The sequence below is a fragment of the Salvelinus fontinalis genome, chromosome 27, assembly GCF_029448725.1.
Source record: "Salvelinus fontinalis isolate EN_2023a chromosome 27, ASM2944872v1, whole genome shotgun sequence".
NCBI lineage: Eukaryota > Metazoa > Chordata > Actinopteri > Salmoniformes > Salmonidae > Salvelinus > Salvelinus fontinalis.
Genome location: NC_074691.1, coordinates 28,522,037 through 28,545,904, shown reverse-complemented (window position 1 = coordinate 28,545,904; position 23,868 = coordinate 28,522,037). Strand labels below are relative to the sequence as shown.

The 23,868-nt window shown below is 47.7% G+C and overlaps 1 protein-coding gene across 3 annotated transcripts in view; it reads left to right on the top strand.

The window, feature by feature from the left end:
- The first annotated feature begins 5,764 nt into the window (after positions 1–5,764).
- Positions 5,765–23,868, top strand: part of LOC129825393 (frizzled-3-like) — a 63,191-nt gene continuing 45,087 nt past the window's right edge. Inside the window, exons 1-2 of one of the 3 annotated variants that reach the window (XM_055885475.1) lie at positions 5,765–5,904; positions 8,089–8,696. In XM_055885475.1, coding sequence (XP_055741450.1) covers positions 8,397–8,696 — 300 coding nt within the window. In that variant the 5' untranslated portion in view covers positions 5,765–5,904; positions 8,089–8,396. The other 2 variants (XM_055885478.1, XM_055885477.1) reach the window with 2 other exon arrangements.

Sequence of the window (23,868 nt, the reverse complement as noted above, 5' to 3'; positions counted from 1 at the left end):
AATCAAAAGAAATCAGCCAAGACCTCAAAAGTCTGGTTCATCCTTGGGAGCAATTTCCAAACGCCTGAAGGTACCAGGTTCATCTGCACAAACAATAGTACGTAAGTATAAACACCATGGGACCACTCAGCCATCATACCACTCAGGAAGGAGACGCGTTCTGTCTCCTAGAGATGAACGTACTTTGGTGCGAAAAGTGCAATCAATCCCAGAACAACAGCAAAGGACCTTGTGAAGATGCTGGAGGAAACAGGTACAAAAGTATCTATTTCCGCAGTAAAACTAGTCCTATATCGACATAAGCTGAAAGGCTGCTCAGCAAGGAAGAAGCCACTGCTCCAAAACCGCCATAAAAAAGCCAGACTACGGTTTGAAACTGCACATGGGGACAAAGATCATACTTTTTGGAGAAATGTCCTCTGGTCTGATGAAACAAAAATAGAACTGTTTGGACATAATGACCATTGTTATGTTTGGAGGAAAAGGGGGATGCTTGCAAGCCGAAGAACACCATCCCAACTGTGAAGCACGGGGGTGGCAGCATCATGTTGTGGGGGTGCTTTGCTACAGGAGGGACTGGTGCACTTCACAAAATAGATGGCATCATGAGGACGGAAAATTATGTGGATATATTGAAGCAACATCTCAAGACATCAGTCAGGAAGTTAAAGCTTGGTTGCAAATGGGTCTTCCAAATGGACAATGACCCCAAGTATACTTCCAAAGTTGTGGCAAAATGGCTTAAGGACAACAAAGTCAAGGTATTGGAGTGGCCATCACAAAGCCCTGACCTCAATCCTATAGAAAATGTGTGCGAGCAAGGCCTACAAACCTGACTCCATTACACCAGCTCTGTCAGGAGGAACGGGCCACAATTCACCCAACTTATTGGGGGAAACTTGTGGAAGGCTACCCGAAACATTTGACCCAAGTTAAACAATTTAAAGGCAATGCTACCAAATACTAATTGAGTGTATGTTAACTTCTGACCCACTGGGAATCTGATGAAAGAAATAAAAGCTGAAATAAATCATTCTCTGTACTATTATTCTGACATCTCACATTCTTAAAATAAAGAAGGAATTTTTACTTAGGATTAAATGTCAGGAATTGTGAAAAACTGAGTTGAAATGTATTTGGCTAAGGTGTATGTAAACTTCCGACTTCAACTGTAAGTACAGTTTTCCTCCACTTTCTTTTTCCAGTCCTCATTTATGACATCTAATTGATGAGTTGCTGTCAATATGCCTTTTATGCTGATTACAAGCCTACAAAGCATTGATATGATGCTCTGCCTTCGAATGGAGCTTAAACCCAGAATCTTAAAACAGCGCCCTTTTCCAGTTACAAAAACCTGACTGTGATGTGAAGGCAGATTCAGGTGTATTGGGCAGAGAAAAATGCCTACAGGCGAAACAATAAGTTGAATCTTGACTTACAGAATATTCAAGCCACGAATTGTCCTTATACCAGGAGTTGTTGAAAGCCCGTATCATGCTGAATGCTGGGAAATGTTTTCAAACACGACTGTACAGAACCCTGTTCTCTGGATAATGAAATGTCTTAAATACACGTTAAATAATGTGTCTCTATCTCTATGGAAATGTAGAATTAATGGATCCTCAAGATTAGATACTAACTGCTAACTAAAATGTGTAGTTTAAAGTATAGTCCTGGCCTACCATTGGGTCCTGTTGGAACAGCATATCTGGTGCTTGATGCAGTTGGGAGGGGCCCGATGACATCTCCTGGCAGCTCTGGCTCACGGTCTCTCTCAGAGACATAGGTCTCTGTGTCATCCCTTGATACATCTATTACATTAAAATAACACTAGAACCATTAGTGTACAATCACAATAAAAATGTCACAGCCATCAAAACAAGAACACACATGAATCAACAACCAACATTTTAAAGTGAGGCTTAATCTGACAAAATCATCTATTACAAGCTGAAGCTAAACTTAACTTCTGAACTGGGCATGTGACTGACTGCCTGGTAGATGCTCTGACCTGGTGGTGGTAGATTGGGTCCTTGTGAAGTCTGACCACACTGACTCTGACTAGCCTCAGGTAGGGAGCTGCTCTGACCTGGTGGTGGTAGACTGGGTCCTTGTGAAGTCTGACCACACTGACTCTGACTAGCCTCAGGTAGGGAGCTGCTCTGACCTGGTGGTGGTAGACTGGGTCCTTGTGAAGTCTGACCACACTGACTCTGACTAGCTTCAGGTAGGGAGCTGCTCTGACCTGGTGGTGGTAGACTGGGTCCTTGTGAAGTCTGACCACACTGACTCTGACTAGCCTCAGGTAGGGAGCTGCTCTGACCTGGTGGTGGTAGACTGGGTCCTTGTGAAGTCTGACCACACTGACTCTGACTAGCTTCAGGTAGGGAGCTGCTCTGGGGTCCAGTGGTGATGCAAGGCCTGGGGTCTGTTTGCACCTGATCTGACTGTTTGTGCTTCTTTAAAAATAAGTCTGATATCTCTCCCTTTCTTTTCATGTTTAATTGACCCTATGCAAAAATAAGACAGTCTATGGTTACATATAAGCATCCAATTACCCACATTTTAGTCCAATCTCAGTCTTAATTACAAATCCCCATTATCATAACTGTACAATCAACTACCAGCCTAAGTTACTAGTTAGATCATGGCTAGCCCTACTCTGCAGCAAGTAACTTAGCAAGCTATAATGTCTTGCACCTTTACGATATCAAACAGGCTATCTGCAAATTGTGGTAATCTTTTGAGTAACGCTAACAGATTGATAATAACAATTATTAGTTTTGAGTTCAAGTACGACAATCTGAGTTAATGGATTTCAAATTGCTGAATGTTAACTTGCTGAACACATTTGTATACTGTAACTTACGACACTGAACTGTATATGCGTGTATAACTAGCACAGATGTGAACACAATGTTAGGCTAAATTGGGAACTGATCTCTCTTACCTTATTAACTGTCTGTTAATGGAGCCAAACGTTAACTTACATAGCGACTCAACTTTCGGAAAAGTTGTTCAGGAAACCTAAACCTGATGCTAAACCTTAACTTACTTCAAATATGATGCTTTTGCCATTTGAGAAAAGAGCTTGTGGAGCTGTGGAAATATTCACTCTTCTTCTGTATGTTCTTCTTATTCTTATTCTTCTGTGTCTCGCAACTAACATTCTCTCTTCCTCGATTTGAAGAATGTCGGCGAACGTCAAAATAAATGATTATTTCAATAAGAGGTGAAAGGACATGTCAATCAGCCTCAAATTACATCTTGGGCTGGCGCCCGGGGTTGCCAATCAGATATCAGTCCAGTGCCACCCCGGACACCCCTCTGGCTCCGCCCCTGTACCTAGGGTCAGGGGCGCCGTATGGGGGGAAAAGTTACAACGATTCTAAGGGCCTGTGACTGACAGGGGCCCTAAAGAAATATTACAACATTAGGTACATTTTTTTCAATATTAAATTATTAACCTATCATCATTAATAGAATATTTTATTTACAATGTACTAATAAAACTAACGGTTTCTTTTTCTTTTCTTGTTTTTGGCAAAAAGTTAACATCCAAAGAACCTTTGTAATAAACATTTAATCAATGCAGGCAAACTTTTAGCAATCTATTCATACTAAATCAGTTGTCCCTGCCCCTGCCTGGTGCCAGGCCCAACAGATGCAGCTTCAGGCTCAGCAGCCCTGTCTCCCCATCCCCATATCCCTGAACCAGCTCTACTACCAACTGAAGAAGGAGGTGAGCAGCATTGTGTTGAATGACATGTCAGTGGCATAATTGCAGCTACTGCAATGCATTGAGGACAGGAATGTGATTCTCCAGTCAGGAGAAATTGCACTTGACGAGGAGCCAGCCAATACCAGAGCCTTAAAGGAAAAGATGCAGGCTCTTAGAGATGGATGGGAGTCTCTCCTGTCTGAGGCAACACTGATTGCTACGCAAATGGATGTTGCACCTCAATTTATCAAGGAACACAGCCGCCAGAGGAAAAGGAAGAGATTTCATGATGAGACCTCTCAAGAGGAGACACCTCAGGACAGTGCAGCAACAGTGTTTCAGAACACAGCCGCCAGAGGAAAAGGAAGAGATTCCATGATGAGAACTCTCAAGAGGAGACAGCTCAGGACAGTGCAGCAACGCTGTTTCAGAACACAGTGTTTTTTACTGCTATGGACAACATCATACGTGACTTGGACACTAGGTTTCACATCACTGCAAAAATTGTAGAATAATTTTCTGCTGTTCTGAAAGTTGGGCAGATTAGTGAGGATGAAGTCCATTCTGTGTGCCAACCACTGATCATGAACTATTCCAGAGGTCTTACACCTGAGTTTCAAAATGAAGTAAGACACCTGAACACTATATGCTGCAACTTTCCCCCCTAACTTGTCCCCTCTTGGTCTCCTGCATGCAATTTGTAAGATGCAGCTGCACAGCATTTTTGTAGAAGTGTGCATTGCTTTACTTATATTTTTCACACTGCCTGTGACTGTTGCTGGTGGCGAGAGAGCTTTCAGTAAACTAAAACTGATAAAAAACGATTTGACGTCCACTATGTCCCAGGACAGGCTTTGCAGTCTTGCCATGCTGTCCATTGAAAGTCAGTTAGCTAGAAAGCTGGACTTCAAAGACTTGATCAGTGACTTTGCTAGCAAGAAGGCTCGGCGCTGGGATCTTGGTGAGTAAGGCTGAGCAAGGGCCAGTGCTAACTGTTAAATGGCAGGGCTATGGATATTGGATCACTACACACATGATGCCCACAGGATGGGAACAAGACTGAGAACAGACTAAGAACAAGATATATCTCAAAGTAATGGCTGGATTGCCATAAAATTTGTTGTGCACAATCAAGACCCCCAAGTGGAAGAAACCTATTGATTTGGTGACCTCTTGACCTTTCCTCTAGCACCACCATCAGGCCTTTTCATTTCCATTTCCATTTTGTTTTCCATTTCCACTTTTCCAGCTGCTTATGTTCTAGTTGGTATGTATACTTAGTTCTGGAATTCTGCTGCTGATTTTATTATTTTGTTTGTTACATCATTCTATGGATGATAATGTTAATTTATTTTCATTGAAAAGGTTCATGTATATTTAAGTTATATTTATTTTAAGTTATTCATTAATGTTAAGAGAATTTTCCATTCAAGAATTTTGCCCAATGTGATATATTTTCATGGGGGCCAAAATCCATGGCGGCGTCCCTGCCTAGGGTTCACCTCCCCCTTTCTATCCAACCCTGTCACCGTCGCCGCTTTGCGTTGTCAAGAGCAATGACATGAGCGGCACAAACACCGCTTGACACACAAGGGTGACGCTGTTGCCACCGATCGAAATACAATCCACACACACTCACACACAAGGAGCCGCATGCATGTCCTTTGTGTTGCAATATGAAGTAATATCTTATATTATTTACACGAAATACAATTTCAGTTTTGAAATTACAAAATTACTTTTTGAATTAGTTTTACACATTTGTGTGCCCCACTAAAGGCCTCTTCCTTGAATAAAATAAAAACGTAAAAAATAGAGAAATATGTTATCCACATAGTTGTTATTTTATTCCAGGTATAGTCCTTCAGTGGGTCACACAAATGTGTAAAACTAATTCAAAAAGTAATTTTGTAATTTCAAAACTGAAATTGTATTTTGTTTTCAGTAGGGTAGCGTAAATATTAGAACATATTCATAGGGCTACACACAACTACTGCAAGATAGAAAAGGCATTGGTTTCATTTGGCGCGTTCGCGTTTAATGCGCGCTCTCGCTCTTCGATAACATTATCACATTCATAAACCGATAGGAGAGGAGGAGAGGAGTGGGCTATTCACTCATTGTTACGGGCTCCGGGAGCGGCGAAAACCCCTACACGTAGAAAAAAAACAGCCGACAGAAAGGTAAATCTTATTTGATTATATTTTCTGTCACTCGCCTAAATATTGTATGTTTATTGCAAACACATGTAGCCTATTGCCAATACCGCTGGCGGGATGGTAGTAACAATTTACCATCGGGATACCCTGTAGTGATTCCGTTTATGTAGACTAGCCTTCATACATTAAACATCAGTTGAGATGAAGAAGCTCAACCGTCATCTTTTGTTCTGCTTCATGACATTTTATTTGTCGGAATGGATAACACTGGTTTGGTCATTACGCGCGGTCGGTGGAGTGGCCAGCTGGCTGTGACAAATACAAACTACTACACTTTTATGTCATCACTGTTGTGTCTACCGGTAGTTTTGTAACATTGTTCTAAGCGTGTTAAGCACGAAAAGCCAGCCGAAGGCGTGAGTAAATGCTATTATGCAAGGTAATTTGACTACACTACCGGTATATACATTTTTTTCATATCACATATTGTCTCAACATTTTGGTCATCTTACGTGTCATATTTGAAAGTGCATGATCAGTTGGCTGTTCTTTCGTAATAATGGGATGGTAGCGGTAGTAAAGAATGCTGTGGAAAAGGATAGGATAATTATCTTCCTACAGGGTGTGTGCATATTTACAGGGACAAGATATAAGGCACTTTTCTGTGCTATAACTGTGTTATTATAAGTGCTTGATTTGGGATGAAAGAAGTGCTGCTGTCTTTTTCTATGTCGGTCCATTAGACAATGTTTACTGAAGTTCACAAATTAAATGATGATAGAGACCTCTGATCATTCACTGTTAACGATTCATACACATTTTCCATTACTTTTAACCACATTTTCATGACTATCATTATAGCCTACACGAAAACGTAAGCATTATTGACACTGGAAGGCTGCTGTGTCTAATCCCATGTAGTTTTGTCTTTTAATCCAGCTCTGAAACACCCACGTCTGTTTATCAAGGTCCTCCGCAAGCTTGTGAGGTCCTGTTGAGCGGTTGATGTTTGGGCTGCACACACATGAGCGATCCTGGAGGATGGTTGACACCCTTGATATAAAATATTTCAACATTAGAACCAAATACTTTTGTCTTTATAAAACAATTCCCTCATTCAATGAATCAGGGATCAAATGGTTAAAGTAGGCTACTTCAAAGCAAGTTATCTAACTAGACATGTTTATATATAAGGTTCAAATATTCATGTTTCAGGGGAGATCTATGCATAGCATTTGTCAATTAGTTTATTCTTAGAATATTTTGTACGTTTTCGTAATTACATGGCTACTGTTTAATAGAGGTGAATCATAGCTTTCCAATGGTGCAGATGTATTTAGTGCCAGTGGAAATGCTTAGTTAGCTATGGTTAACTAGCGTGATAAGTGCTACAAGTTATGTTTTGAATTGGCTATCTAGTTGTCTGTCATTATTTTATACCTGCTGCTGAAATATCGCGCTCTCTCTCCTCGGGCAACGGCCCACTCACACTGGCGCGCACGCACACAATCACTAAAGGGTCATTTCGATAATGGCTGATATGTAGATGTTTAAATGATTGATAATATTAAAATTATATGCCTTCATGAATTTCATTAACAAAAATATTTTAAACACATTTCCATGATCTTTTCAGGACCTTACAAACCTCTCATTTGAAAGTTTGGAACAGCGGATCATGCACATTCAGGTTGGCAAACAGATTCACAGATTAGCGGCAAATAACCTTGAACAAAGCATAATCAGGAAATGAATGCTCACTCTCCATTGCTATTTAATGCAGATCCCGCCTTCATTCTGCTTTGATCAACCTTTTTTGCCTCAATCTGTAAATCTGGGCCGGCGATAGTCTACTTTGTTTTATAGAGGAGCTGGTAACTGTGAAGTGCTGTGAAAAACAGTGAAGTGCTGGTATGGCGCTCCGGACAGCTCCGGCCCAAGTAAAGCACTGACTATTATGGTAGCCTACTGTTAATACACTAATACAATAATTAGGAATACACTAATGAATGTATTCCATATCCACATACCATATTCTAATTGTCATTAAAGGACAATAATGGATAATGTTTTGTAAAGAGGCTCTTAAAATATTGTGCAAAGATGTATAACTAATTTTAGTCAGATCGAGTGCAGCTATTGACATTTGGAATCAGGTATTATTCAGGCTACAATGTGCTTAATTGTTTCTGTCTATTTTTGCCTCAGATCCCTTGACATCTACACCTATTGCAGGGATCCACTCTCTGACCTAAATCATTGTTTATAACCTGTGTATCTGGTGAGAAGGGGACTCCTATGGTCAGACAACCCAAAGCCAGGCCTCATGCTCAGGTGATGAAGATCCTATGATTCAAGAGGGTGATGGAGACAGTCAGCCTCAGCCATGGCAGCCATCTTTTTACACACACAGACTGGTACACTCTGAGCCCAAGAACAGGACCAGTCTCTCCCCTGATCGCCACTTACCTGTATCCCAACCCTTTGCCCTCCGTCACCGACCTACTGCTTTGTGAATGAGGCTGATGATTCAGCCTGTCCTTGTCCGCAGCCTGGGTTCTTCCCTAACCCTAACCCTGTCCGTGCAGCAGCCTGCGGGGACCATGGAGCTGCTGTGGGTGCTGTGTGTGTCCATGCTGATGGCTCCAGCGGTAGTGGTGGAGGCCATCCCCATGGAGTCTGCAGGTGGGAGCCACAGCATGTTCACCTGTGAACCTATCACCCTGCGTCTATGTCAGGGGCTGCACTATAACTCCACCTTCATGCCCAACCACCTCAACCACTACGACCAGCAGACCGCCGCGCTCGCCATGGAGGTAAACACTGACTCTCTTCTCTCTCTCTTCTCTCTCTCTCTCATTTCAGGCATTTAGTTGGGATAGTAAGATTATTGCTGCTGGGTTTAGTCAAGTGCTTGAGGAATACTGTGTGTCTGGCTGAAGAGACTGTAACTGTACAGTCCTTATCTGTGCCAGACTCAGTGGTCTGTCTGTCTGCCCCATGGACATGGTAACAGTAGCAGACAGTGCTGCCATGGGTAACTGGTAATCATTGTTGATAATGTCAAAGCAGTAGCCTACGTTCAGTCGACTCCTCTAACCCAGGGGACTGAGATCGTATTACCAAAACATTATGGAATAAATTAACTTTTAACCTTTCCTTTGAGACCATTTTTAAAACGCTCAACTATTAAGTGAGGCTGTGAAGTGAATTGTGTGCTGGTCTAGTAGTTTGCTGCAGCTTTAAATGGTTCCTCTCAGATTCCTGCTGTTTCTGTTGTGGCAGACAGGCCACCAGCAACCTGCTGTTTCTGTTGTGACAGACAGACAGGCCACCAGCAACCTGCTGTTTCTGTTGTGAGAGGCCACCAGCAACCTGCTGTTTCTGTTGTGACAGACAGGCCACCAGCAACCTGCTGTTTCTGTTGTGACAGACAGGCCACCAGTAACCTGCTGTTTCTGTTGTGACAGACAGGCCACCAGCAACCTGCTGTTTCTGTTGTGACAGACAGACAGGCCACCAGCAACCTGCTGTTTCTGTTGTGACAGACAGACAGGCCACCAGCAACCTGCTGTTTCTGTTGTGACAGACAGACAGGCCACCAGCAACCTGCTGTTTCTGTTGTGACAGACAGGCCACCAGCAACCTACTGTTTCTGTTGTGGCAGACAGGCCACCAGCAACCTGCTGTTTCTGTTGTGACAGACAGACAGGCCACCAGCAACCTGCTGTTTCTGTTGTGACAGACAGGCCACCAGCAACCTGCTGTTTCTGTTGTGACAGACAGGCCACCAGCAACCTGCTGTTTCTGTTGTGACAGACAGGCCACCAGCAACCTGCTGTTTCTGTTGTGACAGACAGGCCACCAGCAACCTGCTGTTTCTGTTGTGACAGACAGGCCACCAGCAACCTGCTGTTTCTGTTGTGACAGACAGGCCACCAGCAACCTGCTGTTTCTGTTGTGACAGGCAGGCCACCAGCAACCTACTGTTTCTGTTGTGACAGACAGGCCAACAGCAACTAGAGAAGATTTCAAGTCATATCTGCTTTAAAGACTATGAACCCCATTTTATGTAACTGGCTTGATTGTTGATTGTTGGCATATGAACTCAATCAGAGAGCAGATGCATTGCCTTTTAGGTTCATCTGATCCTAGTGGTATGCATATTTAATCTATCCAGTACTTTGCAGGTTTGCTTCCTTGCCTTGCTATCCCCCCATCCATCATCCATCCATCTGATCCATCCATCATCCATCCATCCATCCATTCCCCATCTGATCCATCTGATCTATCCATACATACATACATCCATCCATCCATTCTCCCATCTGATCCAACCATCCATCCATCTGATCCATCCAGCCATCCATCTGATCCATCCATCCATCTGATCCATCCATCCATCCATCTATCTATCTGATCTATCCATCCATCCATTCCCCATCTGATCCATCCATCATCCATTCCCCATCTGATCCATCCATACATCCCCCCCATCCATCAATCTATCCATCTGATCCATCTATCCACCCATACATCCATCGATCTGATCCATCCATCCATCCACTTGATCCATCCACCCAATTCCCCATGCCCCCCAACCCAACTCTCCACCACTACCCATCTCTCCCTGCCCAGCCCTGCCTATTTCAGAGGGGCTGATGCTAAATGCTGAGCCCTGCCCACCCGTCTGTTCCTATTCTACTAGTAGTGTACTACGATGAAGCAAAGAATGAGAGAGTAAGAGAGAGAGAGAGGGGAGGGATGGGGGAGAGAGAGAGAGAGAGGGAGGAGGGAGGGGGGGGGGGAGAGACACAGAGAGAGAGAGAGAGAGAGAGGGAGGGTGAAAGAGAGAGAGAGAGAGTGAGAAAGAGAGAGAGAGAGGGATGTAGAGCTTATGTAACTAACCTCTGCTCTAAATGTGCCCTAGCCTCGGGAGATCGAGGCATCACATCTGCTCAGAATTAACCCAGCTTATGTCTTTTAAATATCCCACCACATTCCCATGATGTCATTCCATGTAGCATTCCCAAAATATCCCTGAGATCCCAACCCCGGTTAGAGGGGTTTATTCGGTTGTGATTCATAACCCATAGCAGTCATCGTATTTGTCCTTAAAATGACTAGCATAAATTTACAAAGTACAAAACGGCCCTAGTTCCCTATGAACCAACCAACTTTTCTAACTACTATATTACAAGCCAGGTGAGTGAATCTTCACTGTTGTCTTTCAGCCCATGGTTTTCACACTTGTTTTGTTTGAATGTACACTAGAGGCTTTTGATTAGACACAACTGTTCAGTTTGATTAGACATGCTTTCACACAAGCATGTCTCTGTTAGCACATTCAAAAGCTAGTTTGATGTTTGGAAAACACATGAATCCCAGTAGATGATGAACACACCATGTTGTCTACTAGCTTCGGCATGGCCGACTGGTTGATGGGAGAACACCAGAGCCTTTAGGAAGAGAAAAGCCAAATGAGGATTGACGGTTGATTTGAAAGGGAATTAGATCCACTCAATAGCCATGATAATGATGATTCATTCTTAATTTATTTAATGGCTTATAGCATGGAGAAATTGTGATGAGAACAAATGGCTTCCTTTTATCCCTGTCTGGAGAGAAACCCATCTGAAGCGGTATTTCTTTAAAAACCTTCATGGCTGGGACATTAGTACCATCACTGACTAGCACTTGTCTCTGGAGGAGAACACTCAGTGTCTACAGCCACCAACCCTCATAAACCATCCTCAAATATAGTGTCTTTCATTTTGCCTTTTGGTTTTTGGCTCTTCGGTAGCTGACCATTTTGGACCAAAAAGTATCTCTCAAAATAGTGTCGTGTCTGGTCTGGTCTGGTCTGGTCTGGTCTGGTCTGGTCTGGTCTGGTCTAGTCGTCTGGTCTAGTCTGGTCTAGTCTGGTCTAGTCTGGTCTAGTCTGGTCTAGTCTAGTCTAGTCTAGTCTAGTCTAGTCTAGTCTGTGAGTGAGACTCTGTCGTAGATCTGACTGGCATGGGTAGAACAGAGAAAGGAGATAGATGACATAGTGATGTAAACATGCATTCTAAAAAATGTTGGGTGAAAAAAAAAACTATTTGGGTTATTCGGTAACCCAGCGCTGGGTAAATATTGGCCAGAACACATGCGTCAATAACCCAACATGTTGGGTGGTTTGGATTAGCCAAACATAGGTTAATTTAACCATCCGTTGTGTTTTTATTCATGCGGGGCTGAAGCAGCAGCTGGGTCTTTTTAGAGGTTATTTCCAGGAGGCATATTCTATTAGGGCCGTGGCTTTCAGATCACTTTCAATGGGCAACATGTCAGAGTTCATCATGTTAAGTTTGTCCACTGCAAATTTACATTTTCCTTGATTATTTTTGCACGTTACATGTTTTAATATAAAATTAATATCATTATTATTTACATATTGTAACAAAGTGGTAACTATCCCAACATTGGGATATACATAGGCTCTTGAGGAAAGGGGGAGACCTAGTCAGTTGTACAACTGAATGCCTTCAACTGAGATGTGTCTTCCGCATTTAACCCAACCCCTCTGAATCAGAGAGGTGCGGGGGGCTGCCTTAATCGACATCCACGTCGCCCGGGGAACACTGGGTTAACTGCCTTGCTCAGGGGCAGAAAGACAGATTTTTACCTTGTCATCTCGGGGATTCGATCCAGCAACCTTCTGGTTACTGGCCCACCTCTCTAACCACTAGGCCCCAACTCATACACTTGTGTAAGCCTCATTAAAGCTGGCAACCCAGCAGTTAGGACATCCAAACCACTCAGCAGTTAGGACATCCAAACCACCCAGCAGTAGGGACATCCAAACCTCCCAGCAGTAGGGACATCCAAACCTCCCAGCAGTAGGGACATCCAAACCACCCAGCAGTAGGGACATCCAAACCTCCCAGCAGTAGGGACATCCAAACCACCCAGCAGTAGGGACATCCAAACCTCCCAGCAGTAGGGACATCCAAACCTCCCAGCAGTAGGGACATCCAAACCACCCAGCAGTAGGGACATCCAAACCTCCCAGCAGTAGGGACATCCAAACCTCCCAGCAGTAGGGACATCCAAACCTCCCAGCAGTAGGGACATCCAAACCTCCCAGCAGTAGGGACATCCAAACCTCCCAGCAGTAGGGACATCCAAACCTCCCAGCAGTAGGGACATCCAAACCACCCAGCAGTAGGGACATCCAAACAAACCAGCAGTAGGGACATCCAAACAAACCAGCAGTAGGGACATCCAAACCACCCAGCAGTAGGGACATTCAAACCACCCAGCAGTTAGGACATCCAAACATCCCAGCAGTAGGGACATTCAAACCACCCAGCAGTAGGGACATCCAAACAAACCAGCAGTAGGGACATTCAAACCACCCAGCAGTAGGGACATCCAAACAAACCAGCAGTAGGGACATCCAAACAAACCAGCAGTAGGGACATCCAAACAAACCAGCAGTAGGGACATCCAAACATCCCAGCAGTAGGGACATCCAAACAAACCAGCAGTAGGGACATCCACACCTCCCAGCAGTAGGGACATCCAAACCACCCAGCAGTAGGGACATCCAAACCTCCCAGCAGTAGGGACATCCAAACCACCCTGCAGTAGGGACATTCAAACCACCCAGCAGTAGGGACATCCAAACAAACCAGCAGTAGGGACATCCAAACAAACCAGCAGTAGGGACATCCAAACCACCCAGCAGTAGGGACATCCAAACCACCCAGCAGTAGGGACATCCAAACAACCCAGCAGTAGGGACATCCAAACCACCCAGCAGTAGGGACATCCAAACCACCCAGCAGTAGGGACATCCACACCACCCAGCAGTAGGGACATCCAAACCACCCAGCAGTGGGACATCCAAACCTCCCAGCAGTAGGGACATCCAAACCTCCCAGCAGTAGGGACATCCAAACCTCCCAGCAGTAGGGACATCCAAACCTCCCAGCAGTAGGGACATCCAAACCTCCCAGCAGTAGGAACATCCAAACCTCCCAGCAGTAGGGACATCCAAACCTCCCAGCAGTAGGGACATCCAAACAAACCAGCAGTAGGGACATCCAAACAAACCAGCAGTAGGGACATCCAAACAAACCAGCAGTTAGGACATCCAAACAAACCAGCATTAGGGATATACAAACCACCCAGCAGTGGGACATTCAAACCTCCCAGCAGTTAGGACATCCAAACCACTCAGCAGTAGGGACATCCAAACCACCCAGCAGTGGGGACATCCAAACCACTCAGCAGTAGGGACATCCACACCACCCAGCAGTAGGGGCATCCAAACCTCCCAGCAGTGGGGACATCCAAACCACTCAGCAGTAGGGACATCCAAACAAACCAGCAGTAGGGACATCCAAACAAACCAGCAGTAGGGACATCCAAACAAACCAGCAGTAGGGACATCCAAACAAACCAGCAGTAGGCACATCCAAACCACCCAGCAGTTAGGACATCCAAACCACCCAGCAGTAGGGACATCCAAACCTCCCAGCAGTAGGGACATCCAAACAAACCAGCAGTAGGGACATCCAAACCACCCAGCAGTAGGGACATCCAAACAAACCAGCAGTAGGGACATCCAAACCACCCAACAGTAGGGACATCCACACCTCCCAGCAGTAGGGACATCCAAACAAACCAGCAGTAGGGACATTCAAACCACCCAGCAGTAGGGACATCCAAACCACCCAGCAGTAGGGACATCCAAACCACCCAGCAGTAGGGACATCCAAAAAAAACAGCAGTAGGGACATCCAAACAAACCAGCAGTAGGGACATCCAAACAAACCAGCAGTAGGGACATCCAAACAAACCAGCAGTAGGGACATCCAAACCTCCCAGCAGTAGGGACATCCAAACCTCCCAGCAGTAGGGACATCCACACCTCCCAGCATTAGGGACATCCAAACCTCCCAGCAGTAGGGACATCCAAACCTCCCAGCAGTAGGGACATCCAAACCTCCCAGCAGTAGGGACATCCAAACCACCCAGCAGTAGGGACATCCAAACAAACCAGGAGTAGGGACATCCAAACCACCCAGCAGTAGGGACATCCAAACAACCCAGCAGTAGGGACATCCAAACAAACCAGCAGTAGGGACATCCAAACCACCCAGCAGTAGGGACATCCAAACCACCCAGCAGTAGGGACATCCAAACCACTCAGCAGTTAGGACATCCAAACCTCCCAGCAGTAGGGACATCCAAACAACCCAGCAGTAGGGACATCCAAACCACCCAGCAGTAGGGACATCCAAACAAACCAGCAGTAGGGACATCCAAACCACCCAGCAGTAGGGACATCCAAACAAACCAGCAGTAGGGACATCCAAACAAACCAGCAGTAGGGACATCCAAACAAACCAGCAGTAGGGACATCCAAACAAACCAGCAGTAGGGACATCCAAACAAACCAGCAGTAGGCACATCCAAACAAACCAGCAGTAGGCACATCCAAACCACCCAGCAGTTAGGACATCCAAACCACCCAGCAGTAGGGACATCCAAACCACCCAGCAGTAGGGACATCCAAACAACCCAGCAGTGGGGACATCCAAACCACCCAGCAGTAGGGACATCCAAACAAACCAGCAGTAGGGACATCCAAACAAACCAGCAGTAGGGACATCCAAACAAACCAGCAGTAGGGACATCCAAACCACCCAGCAGTAGGGACATCCAAACCTCCCAGCAGTAGGGACATCCAAACCACCCAGCAGTAGGGACATCCAAACCACCCAGCAGTAGGGACATCCAAACAAACCAGCAGTAGGGACATCCAAACCTCCCAGCAGTAGGGACATCCAAACCACCCAGCAGTAGGGACATCCAAACCTCCCAGCAGTTAGGACATCCAAACCACCCAGCAGTAGGGACATCCAAACCTCCCAGCAGTAGGGACATCCAAACCACCCAGCAGTAGGGACATCCAAACCACCCAGCAGTAGGGACATCCAAACCACCCAGCAGTAGGGACATCCAAACCACCCAGCAGTAGGGACATCCAAACCACCCAGCAGTAGGGACATCCAAACCACCCAGCAGTAGGGACATCCAAACAAACCAGCAGTAGGGACATCCAAACAAACCAGCAGTAGGGACATCCAAACAAACCAGCAGTAGGGACATCCAAACCACCCAGCAGTTGGGACATCCAAACCACCCAGCAGTAGGGACATCCAAACCACCCAGCAGTAGGGACATCCAAACCACCCAGCAGTAGGGACATCCAAACCACCCAGCAGTTAGGACATCCAAACCACCCAGCAGTAGGGACATCCAAACAAACCAGCAGTAGGGACATCCAAACCACCCAGCAGTAGGGACATCCAAACAAACCAGCAGTAGGGACATCCAAACAAACCAGCAGTAGGGACATCCAAACAAACCAGCAGTAGGGACATCCAAACCTCCCAGCAGTAGGGACATCCAAAACCACCCAGCAGTAGGGACATCCAAAACCACCCAGCAGTAGGGACATCCAAACCACCCAGCAGTACGGACATCCAAACCTCCCAGCAGTAGGGACATCCACACCTCCCAGCAGTAGGGACATCCAAACAAACCAGCAGTAGGGACATCCAAACCACCCAGCACTAGGGACATCCAAACCTCCCAGCAGTAGGGACATCCACACCTCCCAGCAGTAGGGACATCCAAACCACCCAGCAGTACGGACATCCAAACCACCCAGCAGTAGGGACATCCAAACCTCCCAGCAGTAGGGACATCCAAACAAACCAGCAGTAGGGACATCCAAACCAACCAGCAGTAGGGACATCCAAACCTCCCAGCAGTAGGGACATCCAAACCTCCCAGCAGTAGGGACATCCAAACAAACCAGCAGTAGGGACATCCAAACAAACCAGCAGTAGGGACATCCAAACCACCCAGCAGTAGGGACATCCAAACCACCCAGCAGTAGGGACATTCAAACCACCCAGCAGTTAGGACATCCAAACATCCCAGCAGTAGGGACATCCAAACCTCCCAGCAGTAGGGACATCCAAACCACCCAGCAGTAGGGACATCCAAACCTCCCAGCAGTAGGGACATCCAAACCACCCAGCAGTAGGGACATCCAAACCACCCAGCAGTAGGGACATTCAAACCACCCAGCAGTTAGGACATCCAAATATCCCAGCAGTAGGGACATCCAAACCACCCAGCAGTAGGGACATCCAAACCTCCCAGCAGTAGGGACATCCAAACAAACCAGCAGTAGGGACATCCAAACCTCCCAGCAGTAGGGACATCCAAACAAACCAGCAGTAGGGACATCCAAACAAACCAGCAGTAGGGACATCCAAACAAACCAGCAGTAGGGACATCCACACCACCCAGCAGTAGGGACATCCAAACCTCCCAGCAGTAGGGACATCCAAACCTCCCAGCAGTAGGGACATCCAAACCTCCCAGCAGTAGGGACATCCAAACCTCCCAGCAGTAGGGACATCCAAACCACACAGCAGTAGGGACATCCAAACAAACCAGCAGTAGGGACATCCAAACCACCCAGCAGTAGGGACATCCAAACCACCCAGCAGTAGGGACATCCAAACAACCCAGCAGTAGGGACATCCAAACCTCCCAGCAGTAGGGACATCCACACCACCCAGCAGTAGGGACATCCAAACCTCCCAGCAGTAGGGACATCCACACCACCCAGCAGTAGGGACATCCAAACCACCCAGCAGTAGGGACAACCAAACCAACCAGCAGTAGGGACATCCAAACAAACCAGCAGTAGGGACATCCAAACCACCCAGCAGTAGGGACATCCAAACCACTCAGCAGTTAGGACATCCAAACCTCCCAGCAGTAGGGACATCCAAACCTCCCAGCAGTAGGGACATCCAAACCACCCAGCAGTAGGGACATCCAAACCACCCAGCAGTAGGGACATCCAAACCTCCCAGCAGTAGGGACATCCAAACCACCCAGTAGTAGGGACATCCAAACCACCCAGCAGTAGGGACATCCAAACAAACCAGGAGTAGGGACATCCAAACCACCCAGTAGTAGGGACATCCAAACCAACCAGCAGTAGGGACATCCAAACAAACCAGCAGTAGGGACATCCAAACCACCCAGCAGTAGGGACATCCAAACCACTCAGCAGTTAGGACATCCAAACCTCCCAGCAGTAGGGACATCCAAACCTCCCAGCAGTAGGGACATCCAAACCACCCAGCAGTAGGGACATCCAAACCACCCAGCAGTAGGGACATCCAAACCTCCCAGCAGTAGGGACATCCAAACCACCCAGTAGTAGGGACATCCAAACCACCCAGCAGTAGGGACATCCAAACAAACCAGGAGTAGGGACATCCAAACCACCCAGTAGTAGGGACATCCAAACCTCCCAGCAGTAGGGACATCCAAACCTCCCAGCAGTAGGGACATCCAAACAACCCAGCAGTAGGGACATCCAAACAAACCAGCAGTAGGGACATCCACACCACCCAGCAGTAGGGACATCCACACCTCCCAGCAGTAGGGACATCCAAACAACCCAGCAGTAGGGACATCCAAACCACCCAGCAGTAGGGACATCCAAACAAACCAGCAGTAGGGACATCCAAACCACCCAGCAGTAGGGACATCCACACCTCCCAGCAGTAGGGACATCCAAACAAACCAGCAGTAGGGACATTCAAACCACCCAGCAGTAGGGACATCCAAACCACCCAGCAGTAGGGACATCCAAACCACCCAGCAGTAGGGACATCCAAAAAAAACAGCAGTAGGGACATCCAAACCTCCCAGCAGTAGGGACATCCAAACCACCCAGCAGTAGGGACATCCAAACCTCCCAGCAGTAGGGACATCCAAACCTCCCAGCAGTAGGGACATCCAAACCACCCAGCAGTAGGGACATCCAAACAAACCAGCAGTAGGGACATCCAAACAAACCAGCAGTAGGGACATCCAAACCACCCAGCAGTAGGGACATTCAAACCACCCAGCAGTTAGGACATCTAAACATCCCAGCAGTAGGGACATTCAAACCACCCAGCAGTAGGGACATCCAAACAAACCAGCAGTAGGGACATTCAAACCACCCAGCAGTGGGACATCCAAACAAACCAGCAGTAGGGACATCCAAACAAACCAGCAGTTGGGACATCCAAACAAACCAGCAGTAGGGACATCCAAACATCCCAGCAGTAGGGACATCCAAACCTCCCAGCAGTAGGGACATCCAAACAAACCAGCAGTAGGGACATCCACACCTCCCAGCAGTAGGGACATCCAAACCACCCAGCAGTAGGGTATTCCAAACCTCCCAGCAGTAGGGACGTCCAAACCACCCAGCAGTAGGGACATTCAAACCACCCAGCAGTAGGGACATTCAAACCACCCAGCAGTAGGGACATCCAAACAAACCAGCAGTAGGGACATCCAAACAAACCAGCAGTAGGGACATCCAAACCACCCAGCAGTAGGGACATCCAAACCACCCAGCAGTAGGGACATCCAAACAACCCAGCAGTAGGGACATCCAAACCACCCAGCAGTAGGGACATCCAAACCACCCAGCAGTAGGGACATCCACACCACCCAGCAGTAGGGACATCCAAACAAATCAGCAGTAGGGACATCCAAACCTCCCAGCAGTAGGGACGTCCACACCACCCAGCAGTAGGGACATCCAAACCTCCCAGCAGTAGGGACGTCCACACCTCCCAGCAGTAGGGACATCCAAACCTCCCAGCAGTAGGGACATCCACACCACCCAGCAGTGGGACATCCAAACCTCCCAGCAGTAGGGACATCCAAACCTCCCAGCAGTAGGGACATCCAAACCTCCCAGCAGTAGGGACATCCAAACCTCCCAGCAGTAGGGACATCCAAACCTCCCAGCAGTAGGGACATCCAAACCTCCCAGCAGTAGGGACATCCAAACAAACCAGCAGTAGGGACATCCAAACAAACCAGCAGTAGGGACATCCAAACAAACCAGCAGTTGGGACATCCAAACAAACCAGCATTAGGGATATACAAACCACCCAGCAGTGGGACATTCAAACCTCCCAGCAGTTAGGACATCCAAACCACTCAGCAGTAGGGACATCCAAACCACCCAGCAGTGGGGACATCCAAACCACTCAGCAGTAGGGACATCCACACCACCCAGCAGTAGGGGCATCCAAACCTCCCAGCAGTGGGGACATCCAAACCACTCAGCAGTAGGGACATCCAAACAAACCAGCAGTAGGGACATCCAAACAAACCAGCAGTAGGGACATCCAAACAAACCAGCAGTAGGGACATCCAAACAAACCAGCAGTAGGCACATCCAAACCACCCAGCAGTTAGGACATCCAAACCACCCAGCAGTAGGGACATCCAAACAAACCAGCAGTAGGGACATCCAAACAAACCAGCAGTAGGGACATCCAAACCACCCAGCAGTAGGGACATCCAAACAAACCAGCAGTAGGGACATCCAAACCACCCAGCAGTAGGGACATCCACACCTCCCAGCAGTAGGGACATCCAAACAAACCAGCAGTAGGGACATTCAAACCACCCAGCAGTAGGGACATCCAAACCACCCAGCAGTAGGGACATCCAAACCACCCAGCAGTAGGGACATCCAAAAAAAAACAGCAGTAGGGACATCCAAACACACCAGCAGTAGGGACATCCAAACAAACCAGCAGTAGGGACATCCAAACCTCCCAGCAGTAGGGACATCCAAACCTCCCAGCAGTAGGGACATCCACACCTCCCAGCATTAGGGACATCCAAACCTCCCAGCAGTAGGGACATCCAAACCTCCCAGCAGTAGGGACATCCAAACCTCCCAGCAGTAGGGACATCCAAACCACCCAGCAGTAGGGACATCCAAACAAACCAGGAGTAGGGACATCCAAACCACCCAGCAGTAGGGACATCCAAACAACCCAGCAGTAGGGACATCCAAACCTTCCAGCAGTAGGGACATCCAAACCACCCAGCAGTAGGGACATCCAAACCACTCTGCAGTTAGGACATCCAAACCTCCCAGCAGTAGGGACATCCAAACAACCCAGCAGTAGGGACATCCAAACCACCCAGCAGTAGGGACATCCAAACAAACCAGCAGTAGGGACATCCAAACCACCCAGCAGTAGGGACATCCAAACAAACCAGCAGTAGGGACATCCAAACAAACCAGCAGTAGGGACATCCAAACAAACCAGCAGTAGGGATATCCAAACAAACCAGCAGTAGGCACATCCAAACAAACCAGCAGTAGGCACATCCAAACCACCCAGCAGTTAGGACATCCAAACCACCCAGCAGTAGGGACATCCAAACCACCCAGCAGTAGGGACATCCAAACAACCCAGCAGTGGGGACATCCAAACCACCCAGCAGTAGGGACATCCAAACAAACCAGCAGTAGGGACATCCAAACAAACCAGCAGTAGGGACATCCAAACAAACCAGCAGTAGGGACATCCAAACCACCCAGCAGTAGGGACATCCAAACCTCCCAGCAGTAGGGACATCCAAACCACCCAGCAGTAGGGACATCCAAACCACCCAGCAGTAGGGACATCCAAACAAACCAGCAGTAGGGACATCCAAACCTCCCAGCAGTAGGGACATCCAAACCACCCAGCAGTAGGGACATCCAAACCACCCAGCAGTTAGGACATCCAAACCACCCAGCAGTAGGGACATCCAAACCTCCCAGCAGTAGGGACATCCAAACCACCCAGCAGTAGGGACATCCAAACCTCCCAGCAGTTAGGACATCCAAACCACCCAGCAGTAGGGACATCCAAACCTCCCAGCAGTAGGGACATCCAAACCACCCAGCAGTAGGGACATCCAAACCACCCAGCAGTAGGGACATCCAAACCACCCAGCAGTAGGGACATCCAAACCACCCAGCAGTAGGGACATCCAAACAAACCAGCAGTAGGGACATCCAAACAAACCAGCAGTAGTGACATCCAAACAAACCAGCAGTAGGGACATCCAAACCACCCAGCAGTTGGGACATCCAAACCACCCAGCAGTAGGGACATCCAAACCACCCAGCAGTAGGGACATCCAAACCACCCAGCAGTAGGGACATCCAAACCACCCAGCAGTTAGGACATCCAAACCACCCAGCAGTAGGGACATCCAAACCACCCAGCAGTAGGGACATCCAAACCACCCAGCAGTAGGGACATCCAAACAAACCAGCAGTAGGGACATCCAAACAAACCAGCAGTAGTGACATCCAAACAAACCAGCAGTAGGGACATCCAAACCACCCAGCAGTTGGGACATCCAAACCTCCCAGCAGTAGGGACATCCAAACCTCCCAGCAGTAGGGACATCCAAACCTCCCAGCAGTAGGGACATCCAAACCTCCCAGCAGTAGGGACATCCAAACCTCCCAGCAGTAGGGACATCCAAACAAACCAGCAGTAGGGACATCCAAACAAACCAGCAGTAGGGACATCCAAACAAACCAGCAGTTGGGACATCCAAACAAACCAGCATTAGGGATATACAAACCACCCAGCAGTGGGACATTCAAACCTCCCAGCAGTTAGGACATCCAAACCACTCAGCAGTAGGGACATCCAAACCACCCAGCAGTGGGGACATCCAAACCACTCAGCAGTAGGGACATCCACACCACCCAGCAGTAGGGGCATCCAAACCTCCCAGCAGTGGGGACATCCAAACCACTCAGCAGTAGGGACATCCAAACAAACCAGCAGTAGGGACATCCAAACAAACCAGCAGTAGGGACATCCAAACAAACCAGCAGTAGGGACATCCAAACAAACCAGCAGTAGGCACATCCAAACCACCCAGCAGTTAGGACATCCAAACCACCCAGCAGTAGGGACATCCAAACAAACCAGCAGTAGGGACATCCAAACAAACCAGCAGTAGGGACATCCAAACCACCCAGCAGTAGGGACATCCAAACAAACCAGCAGTAGGGACATCCAAACCACCCAGCAGTAGGGACATCCACACCTCCCAGCAGTAGGGACATCCAAACAAACCAGCAGTAGGGACATTCAAACCACCCAGCAGTAGGGACATCCAAACCACCCAGCAGTAGGGACATCCAAACCACCCAGCAGTAGGGACATCCAAAAAAAAACAGCAGTAGGGACATCCAAACACACCAGCAGTAGGGACATCCAAACAAACCAGCAGTAGGGACATCCAAACCTCCCAGCAGTAGGGACATCCAAACCTCCCAGCAGTAGGGACATCCACACCTCCCAGCATTAGGGACATCCAAACCTCCCAGCAGTAGGGACATCCAAACCTCCCAGCAGTAGGGACATCCAAACCTCCCAGCAGTAGGGACATCCAAACCACCCAGCAGTAGGGACATCCAAACAAACCAGGAGTAGGGACATCCAAACCACCCAGCAGTAGGGACATCCAAACAACCCAGCAGTAGGGACATCCAAACCTTCCAGCAGTAGGGACATCCAAACCACCCAGCAGTAGGGACATCCAAACCACTCTGCAGTTAGGACATCCAAACCTCCCAGCAGTAGGGACATCCAAACAACCCAGCAGTAGGGACATCCAAACCACCCAGCAGTAGGGACATCCAAACAAACCAGCAGTAGGGACATCCAAACCACCCAGCAGTAGGGACATCCAAACAAACCAGCAGTAGGGACATCCAAACAAACCAGCAGTAGGGACATCCAAACAAACCAGCAGTAGGGATATCCAAACAAACCAGCAGTAGGCACATCCAAACAAACCAGCAGTAGGCACATCCAAACCACCCAGCAGTTAGGACATCCAAACCACCCAGCAGTAGGGACATCCAAACCACCCAGCAGTAGGGACATCCAAACAACCCAGCAGTGGGGACATCCAAACCACCCAGCAGTAGGGACATCCAAACAAACCAGCAGTAGGGACATCCAAACAAACCAGCAGTAGGGACATCCAAACAAACCAGCAGTAGGGACATCC